This window comes from Anas acuta, chromosome 1, assembly GCF_963932015.1.
Source record: "Anas acuta chromosome 1, bAnaAcu1.1, whole genome shotgun sequence".
Taxonomy (NCBI): domain Eukaryota; kingdom Metazoa; phylum Chordata; class Aves; order Anseriformes; family Anatidae; genus Anas; species Anas acuta.
The window spans coordinates 129,501,295-129,515,528 of NC_088979.1; the positions used below are offsets into that span (position 1 = coordinate 129,501,295).

The 14,234-nt window shown below is 37.2% G+C and overlaps 1 protein-coding gene across 18 annotated transcripts in view; it reads left to right on the forward strand.

Annotated features, from left to right (window-relative positions):
* ABCC9 (ATP binding cassette subfamily C member 9) overlaps positions 1–14,234 on the forward strand; it is an 80,037-nt gene that overhangs the window by 25,847 nt on the left and 39,956 nt on the right. For 9 of the 18 annotated variants that reach the window (XM_068655196.1, XM_068655213.1, XM_068655187.1 and 6 more), the window contains 9 exons: positions 790–924; positions 2,176–2,338; positions 2,953–2,993; positions 3,920–4,062; positions 6,766–6,874; positions 8,076–8,186; positions 9,103–9,175; positions 10,799–10,904; positions 12,763–12,807. In XM_068655196.1, the coding sequence (XP_068511297.1) occupies positions 790–924; positions 2,176–2,338; positions 2,953–2,993; positions 3,920–4,062; positions 6,766–6,874; positions 8,076–8,186; positions 9,103–9,175; positions 10,799–10,904; positions 12,763–12,807 (926 nt within the window). The remainder of the gene's footprint in view (positions 1–789; positions 925–2,175; positions 2,339–2,952; positions 2,994–3,919; positions 4,063–6,765; positions 6,875–8,075; positions 8,187–9,102; positions 9,176–10,798; positions 10,905–12,762; positions 12,808–14,234) is intronic. The other 9 variants (XM_068655300.1, XM_068655242.1, XM_068655247.1 and 6 more) reach the window with 3 other exon arrangements.

Below are 14,234 nucleotides of genomic sequence, written 5' to 3' on the forward strand. Positions count from 1 at the left end.
ATATTCTGTATAATAGGGCAGATTTAAAGAGAGAGCTGAGTCATGTAAGGGAGAGCAAAACAAAGTGGGGAACAAGTTCTACGTGTCCTATTATCACCGAGGATCTCTCTGTACCATAAAGTGAAGCTTTATATTAAAATACTTATGTTATAGAGCTTGTATTAACTTTGGCACCAGAATCACGGTAACTGCATCAGAGTCATTCCCAAGTAAACCTGTGTGGGTACTGTTTCTAAACATTTTGTAGTGTTCAGCCAGCACCTTGGTACTTTCCTACAGAGCTATACAGTATTGATGCACAAGCTCATGCTTGTGTCACTCCCAGCATGTCTGCTTTGTGCTTCAGTGCCTGTCTTAGACATGCCTCTGTCTGCAGTTGGAAGAGGACCCATAGGACAGAATGCAAAAGTGATTCATGACAGTTCCATGACCTTTGAATGCTTCTAGCTTGATGTAAGGAGCTGTAGTGTAAATAAGACTTGAGGCCAGTGATTCTGTCAGATGCCTTGGGGCAAGCACCATCTTTTTTGGTGCTACTTCAGTTCTTTGGAATCATTATCTGGAGTTAGGACTACCAGGCACCAAAATAAACTGCAGTTAATGTCAGAAATAAAGGCATCTGGGTTCATTTCCCACACTTTCTAAACATGACCTTCTGAAATAAGGTCTCACTCAACTCCTAGGAAACATTTAGCTGTTTATTAGAAGAATAAATATATAGATACATTTGCTATCATTCCAGTGTATTGAAATCTACTTTTCCTTCTACATATCTTTTTTTCTTCATAGATAATAATGGGTGTCATTCTACTCTATAATTTGCTTGGAGTAAGTGCGTTGGTTGGTGCAGCGGTTATTGTACTGTTAGCTCCAATACAGTACTTCATAGCTACAAAGTTGGCTGAGGCTCAGAAGAGCACACTGGTAAGTAATTTATATTTGGGGCAAGCCATCACTTAATTCCATCATTCTTCCCTTTCTGTTTCTCTGTGGCTCAGCAGCCCTTGCTGTCTGAGAAAACCACCTCAATGTTTGTCAGAAAGAATCCAAAAAAAGTGTGTGGGCCTTGGTTTGTCCTCTCTACAGAGAGTATTTTCACCCAAATGGCACGGTTTTCTTTGAATTCAATTCTATGAAAGGATGTTACTCCTAAATTCAAATGTTGTATTTCATGGGATGTTACCAAATAGTACAAGTGACTGATAAATTATGGTAGTATTTTATTAAAGAATGACAACCCCCCTCTATTAAAGAATACAACCCCCTTCTGAAATGGCTGGAGGTTACACTCTCGCTCCAAGCGAATTCTCTAAAACTCAGCTGGCATTGCTGGATTAATATCTGTTGCGCCCTCTGCTATGCTGCAAGTTTATTTTATTGTCTAATCTAGTTTACCAGTTGCAAGCGTTTTCTGATACTTAGTCTAATGTTTAACCTTATTCTCATGGCCCTTGAACTTTTTTGATCAGCCTTTGATGTGCGAGTCCTCAAATATTTAGAGATCATTGTTATCTTAATATTCAGTAAGCAAATTATATCTAAGTGTATCTACTCTTCAGCATACTTCAATCCTGTTGAGTTATTGCAGTTTATAACAATAGAGGATTTATCTTCTGCACTGGTTCAGAAATCTTTCTTTCACCATTTCTGAATCTTTCTTTTTGCTCTCTTCTGAATTTCTTCTGACTCATAAAATCTTTTGGATTATGATTTTACCTGCACATATAATCAATGTTTTCTGGTGAGGAACAATTAGCTAAATACATGAATAAACATCTCACCTATTTTCATGATCATTCTGTATGAATCCCAAAATGAGTCTTGTATCAGCAATTACACGTGTAGTTTTCCATCTGTTCTTATGGACACCATCAACCTACTAATCCACCTTCCCAAGTTTCAACCTGTTTGAGGGATTCAGGTATTTTGTTTTATTTCTCTTCTCAGAAAAGAGTCACTTAATTTTTCCTCGTGATTGTAAGTATTTTAATATCTCCAAAGAACCTGAAATTGTATGTTGCCTTACTCTGTTTGACAACCGAAACCCTATGCAAAATCACAAACAAAATTATAATTCTTTAATGAATTTTACAAGAGAATTAAAGGGAAGAAAAATTCTCATTAAAAATACAAAGCATTGTCAATTTCTTATCCTTGTTTTCTTTTGAAATAAAGGACTATTCTACTGAGAGATTAAAGAAAACCAATGAAATACTAAAAGGCATAAAGTTATTAAAGCTCTATGCCTGGGAGCACATATTTTGTACTAGCGTAGAAGAAACAAGAATGAAGGAACTCACCAGTCTCAAAACATTTGCTCTTCATACATCTCTTTCCAGTAAGTAACTGTTTTTAGCTCTTGGAAATGCATCCTGTTCCTCATGTCAACATTCCTTCTGACTGCAGCTACAGTGAGATACAGCTGTGTCTATGACATTTTTCTGTGTGGAATGTATTACAGTAAAAAGACATGACAAATACATAACACAGAAACTTGAGAAGATGTCTTGTTGGTTTTTGTAGTAAGTTTTCTGTCACCTTAATTATGACATTACAACTACAAGTTGTTTTATAGTAAGGAGTCTCCAGATAATATCAGAAGCTCTGATTACAGCAAAGATAAATTAGTGTCTAAAGCAAATTGTATTTCTTGTACTGAGGAAGAGCTGAGGGGATAATGTTTTAGTTATGTTGCATAATAATTGTGCACATAAAACGTTTCATCCAAGTTCACTAAAGTATACAAATGAGATAATTCTTTGGCTTATTCATTTGTATGTTTAAGATCTCTCTGTCACGGAAGGAAATTTCTTCCTGCAGAGGAATTTTCCCTTGGGAGTTTTCAGTACTTGAATTGGAAATACCTGGATTATTCTACTTCCATATAACTAATTGTAAGACTGTTTTTTATATGTCATGTAATCTGATGCCTATTTTATCTCTCTTCCCCAGTTTTTATGAATGCAGCCATACCAATAGCAGCTGTTCTTGCAGTAAGAAATGCTTTTTTTCACTCTTTTTCTTAAAAAGGGGGAAAGAAAAAGAGAGGAGGAGAAAGAGAAGAAGGACACTGGTGTTATTGCAGGACCATTTTTTACAGTCATAAAAACAGCACATGAGTTAATACACGTGTGCTGGCTGGAGCATAGCATGATGTTAGAAAAGCCCATTCCCAGTACTTGTATTTCACCAGCTGTAATTCAAAAAAAAAAATAAAAATAAAAAAAATAAAAAATGAAAGGCCCATTTTATAAACTCAGAAGCTCTCATTTTGAGAGCTCTCATTGTGAGTTCTCATTTAGGTGGCTTTGCGTTTCTGTTGTCTAGCAGTGAAAAATAATTCCTGTTACACAGTGCATTGTAAGCCTCCATTTCAGTATTCACGAAAGCATACTACAGAGTTTAAGGAGAAATAAATTTTCCTTGTCCTCTGGCCAGATATAAATCTCAGCCTTCACTACAGTAGTTATGGCCTGCTGGTCAGTAAGAATTCTGCAGAGACCAAATTCTGGCCTTACTCAGAGTTTGATGATGGTGTGTACCAGAATTCAATGAAATATAATAATAGTTTTGTGTCTGTGAAAAAAGTAAAAACATTTAGTAGATTTTTTTCTAAGTTGTCTGTTTTCTCTAAACACTGAAACTTTACAAAGTTTCTATAAAACTTTACAAAACTAAACATTTTGATTTTACAAAGATTTTTATTTTTCATTCTTAATTGCATGAGTCACTTGAAATTTCTCGCAAATGTTTAGATTCTTTTTTACTTTAGCAGGACCCACCTTTCTCTTCAATTTTCTGGAATTCCCAGCAAACTGAGATATGTAGTTATCTGCCTTATTGAAGTAAAACATTTTGTTTGTTTTCTTTGTTTTCAAGAGCCTTTATACTAATATGCTCTGTTTTTCCGATGTGACAGACATTTGTGACTTATGCATATACCAATGACAAGCCACTGCAGCCTGCCCAGGCCTTTGCATCACTGTCATTGTTCCACATCCTTGTCACACCATTGTTTCTGCTCTCCACTGTGGTTCGTTTTGCCGTCAAGGCTATTGTAAGGTAAGCAGTCCTTTTAGTTTCTCCAGCTCTTAACATCTACATTCATTTATACAGCAGGAAAGGTGCTGGAGAAAAAGGTTGTTCCTACCTAGTCACCTGGAAGAAGATTTAGAGTTGGGACTCAGAATGTTTATAAGCCTGAGAGAAAACAGAGTAACCATTTCTCTTCACTGCATGATACAGAGACAGATAAGTGTTCTGTTCTTTTTTATAACTTCACTAAGTTTCTAAGTCTGGATTCAAAACCAGGCCGGTCTCTCTTGTGTTGAGGTTGCTTCTCTTCTCACAGTGTTGCCACCTGTCATTGCACTCACATAGTACTTTTCTGGGCTATAGCCAATGCAGAGGCTGATAAGAGAAGCTGGGTTGCAGTTATCTAGTAAGGCTTGCCTTGCTGGTACAAGGAGAGCAACAGGCTGAACTTGACCTCCACAAAGGATGCATTGTGCTTCAAGTGAGAAGTTAGTATAATCCTCTCTCATTGTCTAGTGATAGCATGGACTCTCTTTGGAAAGAGAGTGATTGGAGGAACATAAGGCACTGAAGAACTAATTATGCAAGAGCAACAGCACTACAGGACTTTTCTTATAGAGGAAATTCTAATTTTTTACTGTCATTCCTCTGAATGACATTAAAGAGGTGCAGGAGAGGAAGCAGAGCAAGGCAGAAATTTGGGAGTTTTGTCTCCAAGTCCAAGAGATCTTCATGTCAGGACAGCAAGGAAGCTGGCACAAAGTGGAAAAAAATAAAAAATAAAAAAATTTAAAGAAAAAGGAACTCATAAAATGTGTTACTTCATCAGAAGCATGTATGTGCCACGCATACACTTCTGCAAGTAACCTGACAAAACAGCTTCCTTTGTGCTGGGGTACAGAACACTTAATCTTAAGGAAGCTGGTTGGTAGTAAGTCAAATTTCAGATCTTCAGCTATTGCATCAGTGGTCTATATGGAAAGAGTCATGGTCATAGGGCAGTTATCTAGAGGTAGGCACTGCCAGGCTGCCCGAAGAGGAACAGACTGACACCTGATGGGCAGTAACATGTCAGAGGCCAAGCACTAGCAGGACATGAAGATCAAACTAGCCTTCCCACCTGGAAGGCTTAAAATAAAAATCAGTGAGACTTCAGGCTACACAGCTGTAATTTACCAGCACTCATTAATAAACAAAAACAAATTAAACAAATAGTGTTTATTTTTATCAAAGCAGCATCAGAGCCACATGAGAGATTTTCCCTACGTTGCAAATGATTTCTGACTAGTGGAAAATATCAAGTCTGCCCTATAAATCATCCTAGCCTCTACATCTTTGTACTATATTTAATACAGCCTTGATATCAAAATGGTGTGGACATTTTCCTTAGCACTGCTGGCCATCCCTCGGGACATTATTTAAAAATATGTTTGCCAAAGCAAACTTTATCCTTTGGCAATCTTCTTTGCTATCATCTTTCTCCCATGAGCATCACATCCCCCAAATAAAGAATGAATTCCATCAGTTAAATATATGTATATAAGTATGCACTCATTTGTGTTAAAGTTAAAACACTAATACTGTGGTCAGAATCTCCATTTTATTTTAAAGAGTAGTTCTAGTAATACAAAAACTTTTGAGGGTACCTGTCCTCATTCAAACACAAAGTAATGTTTGATGTCTTATTAGGCAGATGATCAGAGCAAGGTTTCTTATCTTCTACAAGATAAATTCTTGCCTGATGCAGATATACTTATGAAAGACTGAAATTCTGTTATGTGAGTGAGACATCTAAAGAACATGTATACCGGCAAGAGGAAGCAATGACAATAACAGTACATTCTTGCTAGCCACTACCTCTGTAGCTTGAACAGCTACTGGTTATTCCATACAAAATGCTCAGACAGGTCTTGAAACAGATCTACTTTCCCATTTGCAGGTTCATGTTCAAATCATTCATCTAAAGGTATATACCCTCCTGCTATCTCCTGCACCTAGATCTTAGTTTTCACAAAGTGATGTAGCTCGACTGTGGCAGGTGGGAGTTTATGTTCATCTCTTCCTCAGAATGATGGAGCCAGGTACTTATAGCAGTCTTACAGGAAGTGGGACAGAGGGAAGATAAAGCCTTTCTGAAGAATGAAGAATTAAATGAACCTTTGTGCTGTATTTCCCAGGAAGCAGTTTTACAAAGTAGGCATAGAGAACTCTTGCTGTATTTCTTCAAAGCTGGCCATGGCTGTGCTGTTTTGTGTGGTGTTGGGTCCTGTTAGAATGTAGTTTATGCCAAAGCTGTGTTCAGGATGCACCTACTGCACTGATATTTTCAGAGGATGCAGGCAGGTGAATGACTCATTTATGCACCCTGACTGTGTGTAAACATGTCAGAGGCACAGAAGAGAGAAGTCTGCTGAGACGGAAACCATATTCACAGAGTTCTAGCAGCAAGCACATGACTTCAGTTCTCCTCTTCATTTCCAGCTACCACTGCATTTATTTCATCTGTCCTCCTGATAGGTGAAAATTGCCCCAATGGCAAGTGAAAACTTGCAGACAGTTAATAGGAAGAGGAAAATATCCCGCAAACTTTTATTGAAATATTTTTGGTGTATCCTGCTGGCTGGACTGCAGATAACTGGAAAAGTACCCATGGAAACCTGGGCTTATTTAACTCACTGTCCTGTGGTTGTTTTGTTGTTGTTGTTTGTTTTGTTTGTTCGTTTGTTTAAGTGTACAGAAGCTGAATGAATTTCTCCTCAGTGATGAGATTGGAGATGACAGCTGGAGAGGTGGGGACAGCTCTGTGGCTTATGAATCCTGTAAGAAGCACACGGGACTTGTAAGTTCTGTTTCATGGAACTGAATTTCAAAGCAGAGAGCCCATACAACCCAGGACAAGGCCAATGGCCTGGCTGATAGGGTTCAGGTTTTTTTGGCTTCTTACCTGACATTACTGATGACCAGTTTTATAACTGTCCCAGGTGCATTTTCTGTGTTTACAGGGATTGTTCTGTACATTGACAGAATAATGGTACATTGGGCATTTTTAGGTAGGACAACTCCCTGCTCTGGGAAATTCAGGACTGGAAGTGGAAGAAAACAACACTGAAGTTTGTGAAATAGGAATTAATTCCAAAGTGCTGTTGCCGGAGTGCTAAAAATCTAGTGAATTTGAGTAAAATTTGAGGAATAGTTCTAGCAAAGACATCAATTACAACAATTAAGATGATTTGGGAAAAGATATTTTTTTCATTTCAAAATTTTTCTAAAGCTAGATAATTCAATTGTTTCAAACTGATGATTTCATTTAAAATGTGACTAGAACTCAAAGAAAGCAACAGAAAGAGTAAGCACAAAACAAGCTTTCTTTTCAGCTGAATTAACCTTTCCAAACCAAAACAGCATATTTTTTCTTCTAGCTTAACAATTATAATAAAGGAAATAAAAACAAAATTATTTCAGTGTTTACTTTGTTTCTTTTGTCTACGTACTATGCCTATTCAGCTCAATACAGTGTTGCTTACAAATACCCCAGGTAGCTCTAAACAAGCTCATTCTACAATCAGAATTATGCATTAGTGGAGGATTCTGCACAAGCTAATATAATATGCTTTTCACTGTTGCATCTATTTTGCTTCCAAGAACCAAGCTGGTAACTCTGTGTGTCTTCAAGTCACTCTGTGTGTCTGTTACTCAGTTTTACTGACACAGCTTTGTTTGGAGCTATCTCAGGTAGAGCAGACACACCTAATAGTTTGAGGAGGATGACAGAGCTGCAATTTGGTATAGTTACACATGGGAGACCAACACCAAAAAGATCAATTCCAGTTCTTCACTTAAGGATGATTAAAATATTGCAATATGTACACCACAGTATAGTGTTTTATCACACATATTGAAAAGCACTGTTTTCTTCTTGTGACCAAGAATGGTGGGAGGAAAGGGAATGGACTTTCTTTTTTCTATGGAACGAAATGCTTTCCTTTCTTGAGAATTCCAACTCTTCTCTTCTCTTCTCTTCTCTTCACCTCACTGTTTAGCACACCAAGGCCATCAACAGGAGGCAGCCCTTGAGGTATCAGCTTGAAAGCTATGAACAGCCATCAAGGAGGCAAACACGTCCTGTGGAAACAGATGACATTGCAATCAAGGTGGTTAAAAAAAATCAACACATACCGTCTTCCTGCTAAGTACTACAATACTAGAAAGCACCTAATTGCTGTTCCTCTTCCAAAGGCAAATTGTCCATTGCAAGAACAAGAAAAAAAAAAAAAAAAAAAAAGCACTTTACCCAAAAATAAAATGTGAAGAATTGTCTTCAGACCAATTCTTTACAATGTTTCCCTGTCTTTTTAGGAAACAAGAGGCATCATGAGTCTAAAGGAACAAAAACTAGATAATCTGATTCTCAGAATTAATACAGATTTTTTAGAGTTTCCCTTCATGCACTTCTTTTTCACTCTTAGAACCAGGATCAAAATTTTGTGTCATTTTTTGTCGTTTATTCTGCCATATTATTTTAAGTTATTTTGGACAGCTTTTCCCCCCATATGTCCTTGTTCTCTTTGCAAATAATGGTTCATTGGAGGTATGCACACAAAGGCCAGGTTCCACTGGAGAATATTTTTCTTATGGCCAGCATGAACCTTGAGAATATTTAATGTGTACATTGGGAATCCATTCACAATAGGCCATATATCACAATATGCAGAATTACTCATTCCTTGATAAGCCATGGTATTTTGAGTGTCGCCTGTGAAATCTTGTGATCATTATATTCAGTGTTTAATCTTTTATTTGACAGAATGAAAGTGTTTGGTACAGCTCAAGATCACAACTTTATCACCTTTCATGCTGTGTATATATTTGTGTATGTAACCTTTCTTATTCCCAAATTTTTCTGAGTTTGACAATCTTTTCTAACCTAACTTGCATTTTTATGTGTCTGTGTGAGAATACCTCATCATTCCTCATAGGTTTTTTTTAGTAACATATTTTAAATACAAACTAGACATTCTAGATTTTGCTCCTCATGTTTCTATATCTGACATGATAATTGTTTTGTAGGTGACCAACGGATACTTTTCATGGGGAAGCGGTTTAGCTACGTTGTCCAATATAAACATCAGAATCCCAACAGGTATGATAAATGCACATCTTAAAAATGAAATATGTAATATCAGATTGCTAACAATTCCATTTCTTGATGTTGTGAAAGACTCAAAAATACATATTTTGTGTTTTTTTTTTTTTTTTTTTTTTAATAAAAAATTAGGATTAAAAATATACACAAAGTTATGAATTATATTGGGTATGGAACTTTGTCATCAACATGAAGTACTATATATACACAGAAAAAAAATGTAGTTTTTATATACCTGTATTGTTTATATTGCTTTTATAATAGCAGGAACAACATTAAGAATAACTGTAAAAAGGATGGTTGCAGAAAAATACAATTTTTATTATGAACAAAAAAAAAAGAGAACTCCAGACTTCTTCAAACCACAGGTTCATCTAGACCAGGATTTTGTTTAAGCAGTGGCCACCAGTCGGTGCACAGGAACACAGCAGTCATATATTGTACTTCTCTCATTCTTCAATGTTACCGTCTCCCAGTACACAGCTGTTTTTATCTCAGTGTATTCCTTGACCTTCATGCAGTTTGTCTTTTAAGGAATCCTGAATGAATTTCTTTTTCAATTAGTCGTTTGGTTTGCCTCCTCTACATTTCTTGCATCCACAACATCTTTTGGCTAGGAGGTGCACAGGTTTACAAAACATTGATTTGTTTTGGAAAACCTATGAAGCAAGTGCAAAAGCTATTTTTTACTTTGATAATGGTGAATACTATAAAATTCCTAATGCTGGTCTGGTGGTATTTCATGTTATTAAATAAGTCTTTATATATATGAATATATATGTATTATATCCTACTGTTTACTTTCAAAATAGTTTGTTCCTTTAAGCTGACACATGTTGAATGTCACATAGCTGGTTAGTAATCCTAGAGTACATTATTCTACATAATCTTTCTCACAGTAGCATTAGGTGTCCTATACATGGATGAACACTCCTTTGTGCTGGCCCAGTCCCACCTGTAACACCAGGAGCAGATCTTGGCTCCAGGGAGTTTACAATCTAAGGCCACAGGTTCACAAGTTTGGTCAGCCATTCTAAGAACTTACATACTTTCGAAGGAATGAGTCCATTAACACATTATCTGGCAAGAAACTCACCTGGCAAAAGCAACAAATAGTGCACTTTGTGATTTCAATAAGTTTGTGGCAAGATCTAACACCATTACCACCGTAGGGTGGAACTGCAGATGGAAAAGTGGGGTGAGGAGGAGGCAGGAGGAAGAGTACAGCAAAGGAGAAAAGAATAAAATGGATCTTCTTTCAGAAGCAAACACTTCTGTGATTGGCCCAAATTTTCATGGAATCATGGACTGAATCCTTACTGCCCACCCAAATTATCATTTGACCCTAAATAATTTTTACAAAATAATACATTCTCATACAATGTATGATAATGTATGTCAAAGCAATATTCTTGTGCTTATGGAACTTGGTGTGTACTTGTACTATCCATAAGTGTACTTCTATAATTGAACAGATGCAATGCTATCTAATTATATAGCGTATACTAACAAATTTAACCAACTATCTCAAGTGCTGTAGAATGGGATCTAGTTGGGCCTCAGAGCAGTAGTTTGTTTGTTTGATTGTTTGTTTTAATGTGTTTATTGTTATTATCATAGGTCAGATGACAATGATTGTGGGTCAAGTTGGCTGTGGCAAGTCATCACTTCTCCTTGCTATATTGGGAGAGATGCAGACACTGGAGGGAAAAGTTCACTGGAGCAAGTATGTATCGTATAGCTATTAATTGTTTTAATTCAAGAAGGAGGTAGCTGGATTTTTTTTTTTGTGAGAAATGTAAACTTCATGTCTCATACTGCTTCTTAAATAATTACCCATGTGCATCACCCAGATTCTCTTTGAAAAGCATCAACTGAAAGCTTATGAGGGATTTTCATTTCTGATTTTTTCATGGCTCGTAGCAGGCAGAGCAGAGTGCCTCAGGAAGGGAAATGGGCCAGTATGGTGATTAATATCTAATATATTAGCACTAGGAAATAACTGGAATAGAAAGAATAGAATATACTCTTCATATTATCAAATGTCCTTCCGTGGTGGGAATCAGCTCTGGGTTTACAGTACTCATTATATTAGAAGAAAATCTTACAGCAAATAACATGTATTTCCCTGTTGTGGTAAGAACAATGAGGTTCAATTTATATCTGTTGTGTTTCGTCAGAGGCATTTGTTGTCTAGTAACACTGTGCATAGTATTTGCAACTCAGGTTGCACAAATAACAAGATTCTTCAAGATGCATTGAAGGGATGGGATAGTTAGCCAATGTAAAAGGAAAAACAATGTGGATTCCTACCCAGACTTAAATCAGCATTATTATGCTGCAACTGTTCACAAGTGAAGGCGTGACAGGCTGGAGCTTCTTCACTTGAGAAGTAGCATGTGGGAAAGGCTGTCTTCGCCACTCAGTGATATTGCTGCTAGCAGAAAGAAAAAAAAAAAAAGCTTTAATAAAAAAAAAGCTTTAATAATAATAGCATGAGAAGAATGTTTTCTCCCTTCCCTGCTATCTGCCCAAGCTTCATCTGTGAAAGCCATATTCTTTCCCCTATGCCTACAGAAAGCAGACTGAGGATGCCAAATACTGAAGAGTGAATGCTCTGAAGAAGCTCTTATTGAGGAGGGGATTGCAGATGGGGTCAGACCTCTGGATCTACATGGATTCGGACCCAGTGAATGAAAATTTCCTATGGAAACTAAGTGGGACCTTTATTCCAGTGTAGGCAGGACAGAGGTTGTGGAAGTGGTGTGCTGTAACCCCAAGACTTGTTCTCTGGTTCTAAAGCTCAGTTCTGTTTCCTTAAATCTACCAAGCCAAAATCTTAAGTAGCTTTTTGAGGAGAAAGGATGAATTTCATCAAATATACCAATATTTTTTTTGCCCTTTCCTTGAATAGGAACCTGCTTTGTCATTTTTTTCTTACAGCAATGTTGCAAGATATTTTTACTTTTCCTGTGTTAGCACGCATGGCATTTTTTTGTTCCCTAGCCATATTTCACTGTCTGCTATTCTAAACGTATGATCTCACTAGAGTAGTAGGTACAGTTGGAGCCAAGGCAAGACTTACTTTAGTGTAATCATATGCAAGCTGAAGTTTTGATGGACAAATATGTGACTTGCCATGGTTAATTTTTTCAAGATATATAATGAAAATATTGAGGTCACAATGAGTTGGATTCTATTCTGAAGCAGTTTAAGAAAAGATGAGTCAGAATAGTGTACATAAAAATTATTCTCAAATATTTTCAAAGATATATTTGAGAAAGACTCAAATTGAGTCCTAGAGAAGGATATGAAATCTTAGAAAGATTAGAGAAATAGAGAAATCTAGAAAAATGCAAGATGTTACAGAAAGATTGTGAAATAATGTGAAACTTTATGTTGAACTTTCACAGTGTTTAAGGGATTATTGTCTGTTTACCAGCAATCTGTACATAACCAAACAGGTAACTCAGGTTTTTGCAAGCATCTCAGGCCTTACTGAGTGACTGTTTTCATTGCAAGGTATAATTTGGTTCCTTGCTATAGCTGATGCAAACATGGTTATGTTTTGCTGATAATTTCAGAGTGCCTGACAGAGAGATGAATACATGTACAGAAGGATACTTCAGGTATTTAACTGAATGGATTCTATACTTTACAAAATAGCAATAAAGGTCCTATTGACTTTCTTGAATCCCTTTCCATGTGATTCCATATGCATGACTAACATAGCTACTGATCCAAGGGTGATATGCAGGAAAGGTGAATTCTCCAACAAATTCAGGGGTAACAACACAGTAAAGTAATGATGGATCAAACTTCAGCCATAGTATAATCCTGCAATACATCACTGTGAAAGCTCATCATGGGGCTTGAATGCCCTGTTGCAGTTGTGGTTGGCTCTACTGAGAGCCGTATGCTCTATTGCCAGGGTTGTCATCGTTTTGGTGTCTTAGGGAAAGCAAGAGCGTAACACCTCTTGGCAAGAATAAATTTGATGGGCCAGATCTCAGTTCTTCCCAGTTATATGAGACATGCTTCAGGTGCATTGCAAACCTTAGACAAGGAACTGTGGTTTTGTTTTCGCAGTGAACAATCAGCCAGACAGATGTCTTAAACACTGAAAAACGAGTCTATCTAGATTCAGTGATTCAGCTGAGCCTGTTTCGGATCTGAGTTACTGTTAATTGTATACTGGGAAAAATGTATATTTTCCTCATCCACATCAAGCCAAGGAGTCAGAACCATCTTCTCAGACAGACAAGCAGAGAAGAGTAGCTAAGTGGAAGGCCCTTCACTGGGTATACAACTATCGAACAGGTTTCTGTGCAAACAGGCTGCCATGTACTAAGTGAGAAACAGGGGGAACTCAAGAGTTACTTGCATTAGATTTTCTTCCTTTTTGTTTGGTTTGACCTCATTTCTGACCTCTTTCTAATCTCTCACTAGAGTCCATCTTTTGATTTCTTGAAAATTCTTTCCATGATAGAGAAGACTGGGAGCGTCTGCTCATAAAGGACAAATGCTGGTGAAGCAGCGTCTATTCAAACTAAGCCTCAGTTTGTGGCTCTCTGACCCTTCTGAGATAACCAGCAGGGATCATTCACCTCTGATCTAACATGTTCTGCAGCAGTTGGTGCATGAAGAAAACACACTGATTGTACACTTAAGGAGACATTAATTATCAAAGTTCTTAGAAAGCTGATGCATAGCGTAGAAAGCAGCATGTCTCAGTTCTAGCACTTTGGGAAGATGCTAAATATGTGAGTCTGGCACTATAAGGGCTCTGCTATTAGAATTTTTCTGTCCTTTGCCAGATTTGGATCCTCTGCTTTCGAGTGCAGCTGCAGTTACTGGTATCCTAGCAGGCAAACACATTTCTGTTTCAGCAGGAAAATACTTCAGTTGGAGGATTTGTAGACTTGGGAAGGGAGGATTTGGGGGATTTTTTTGGTGGTTGCTTTGTTGTTGTTTGTTTGTTTGTTTAAGTGAGGCAAATAACACATTAATATAATTTTCCTAGTCCTTTCTAATGTCTGTTTCCATTTACCTGCCA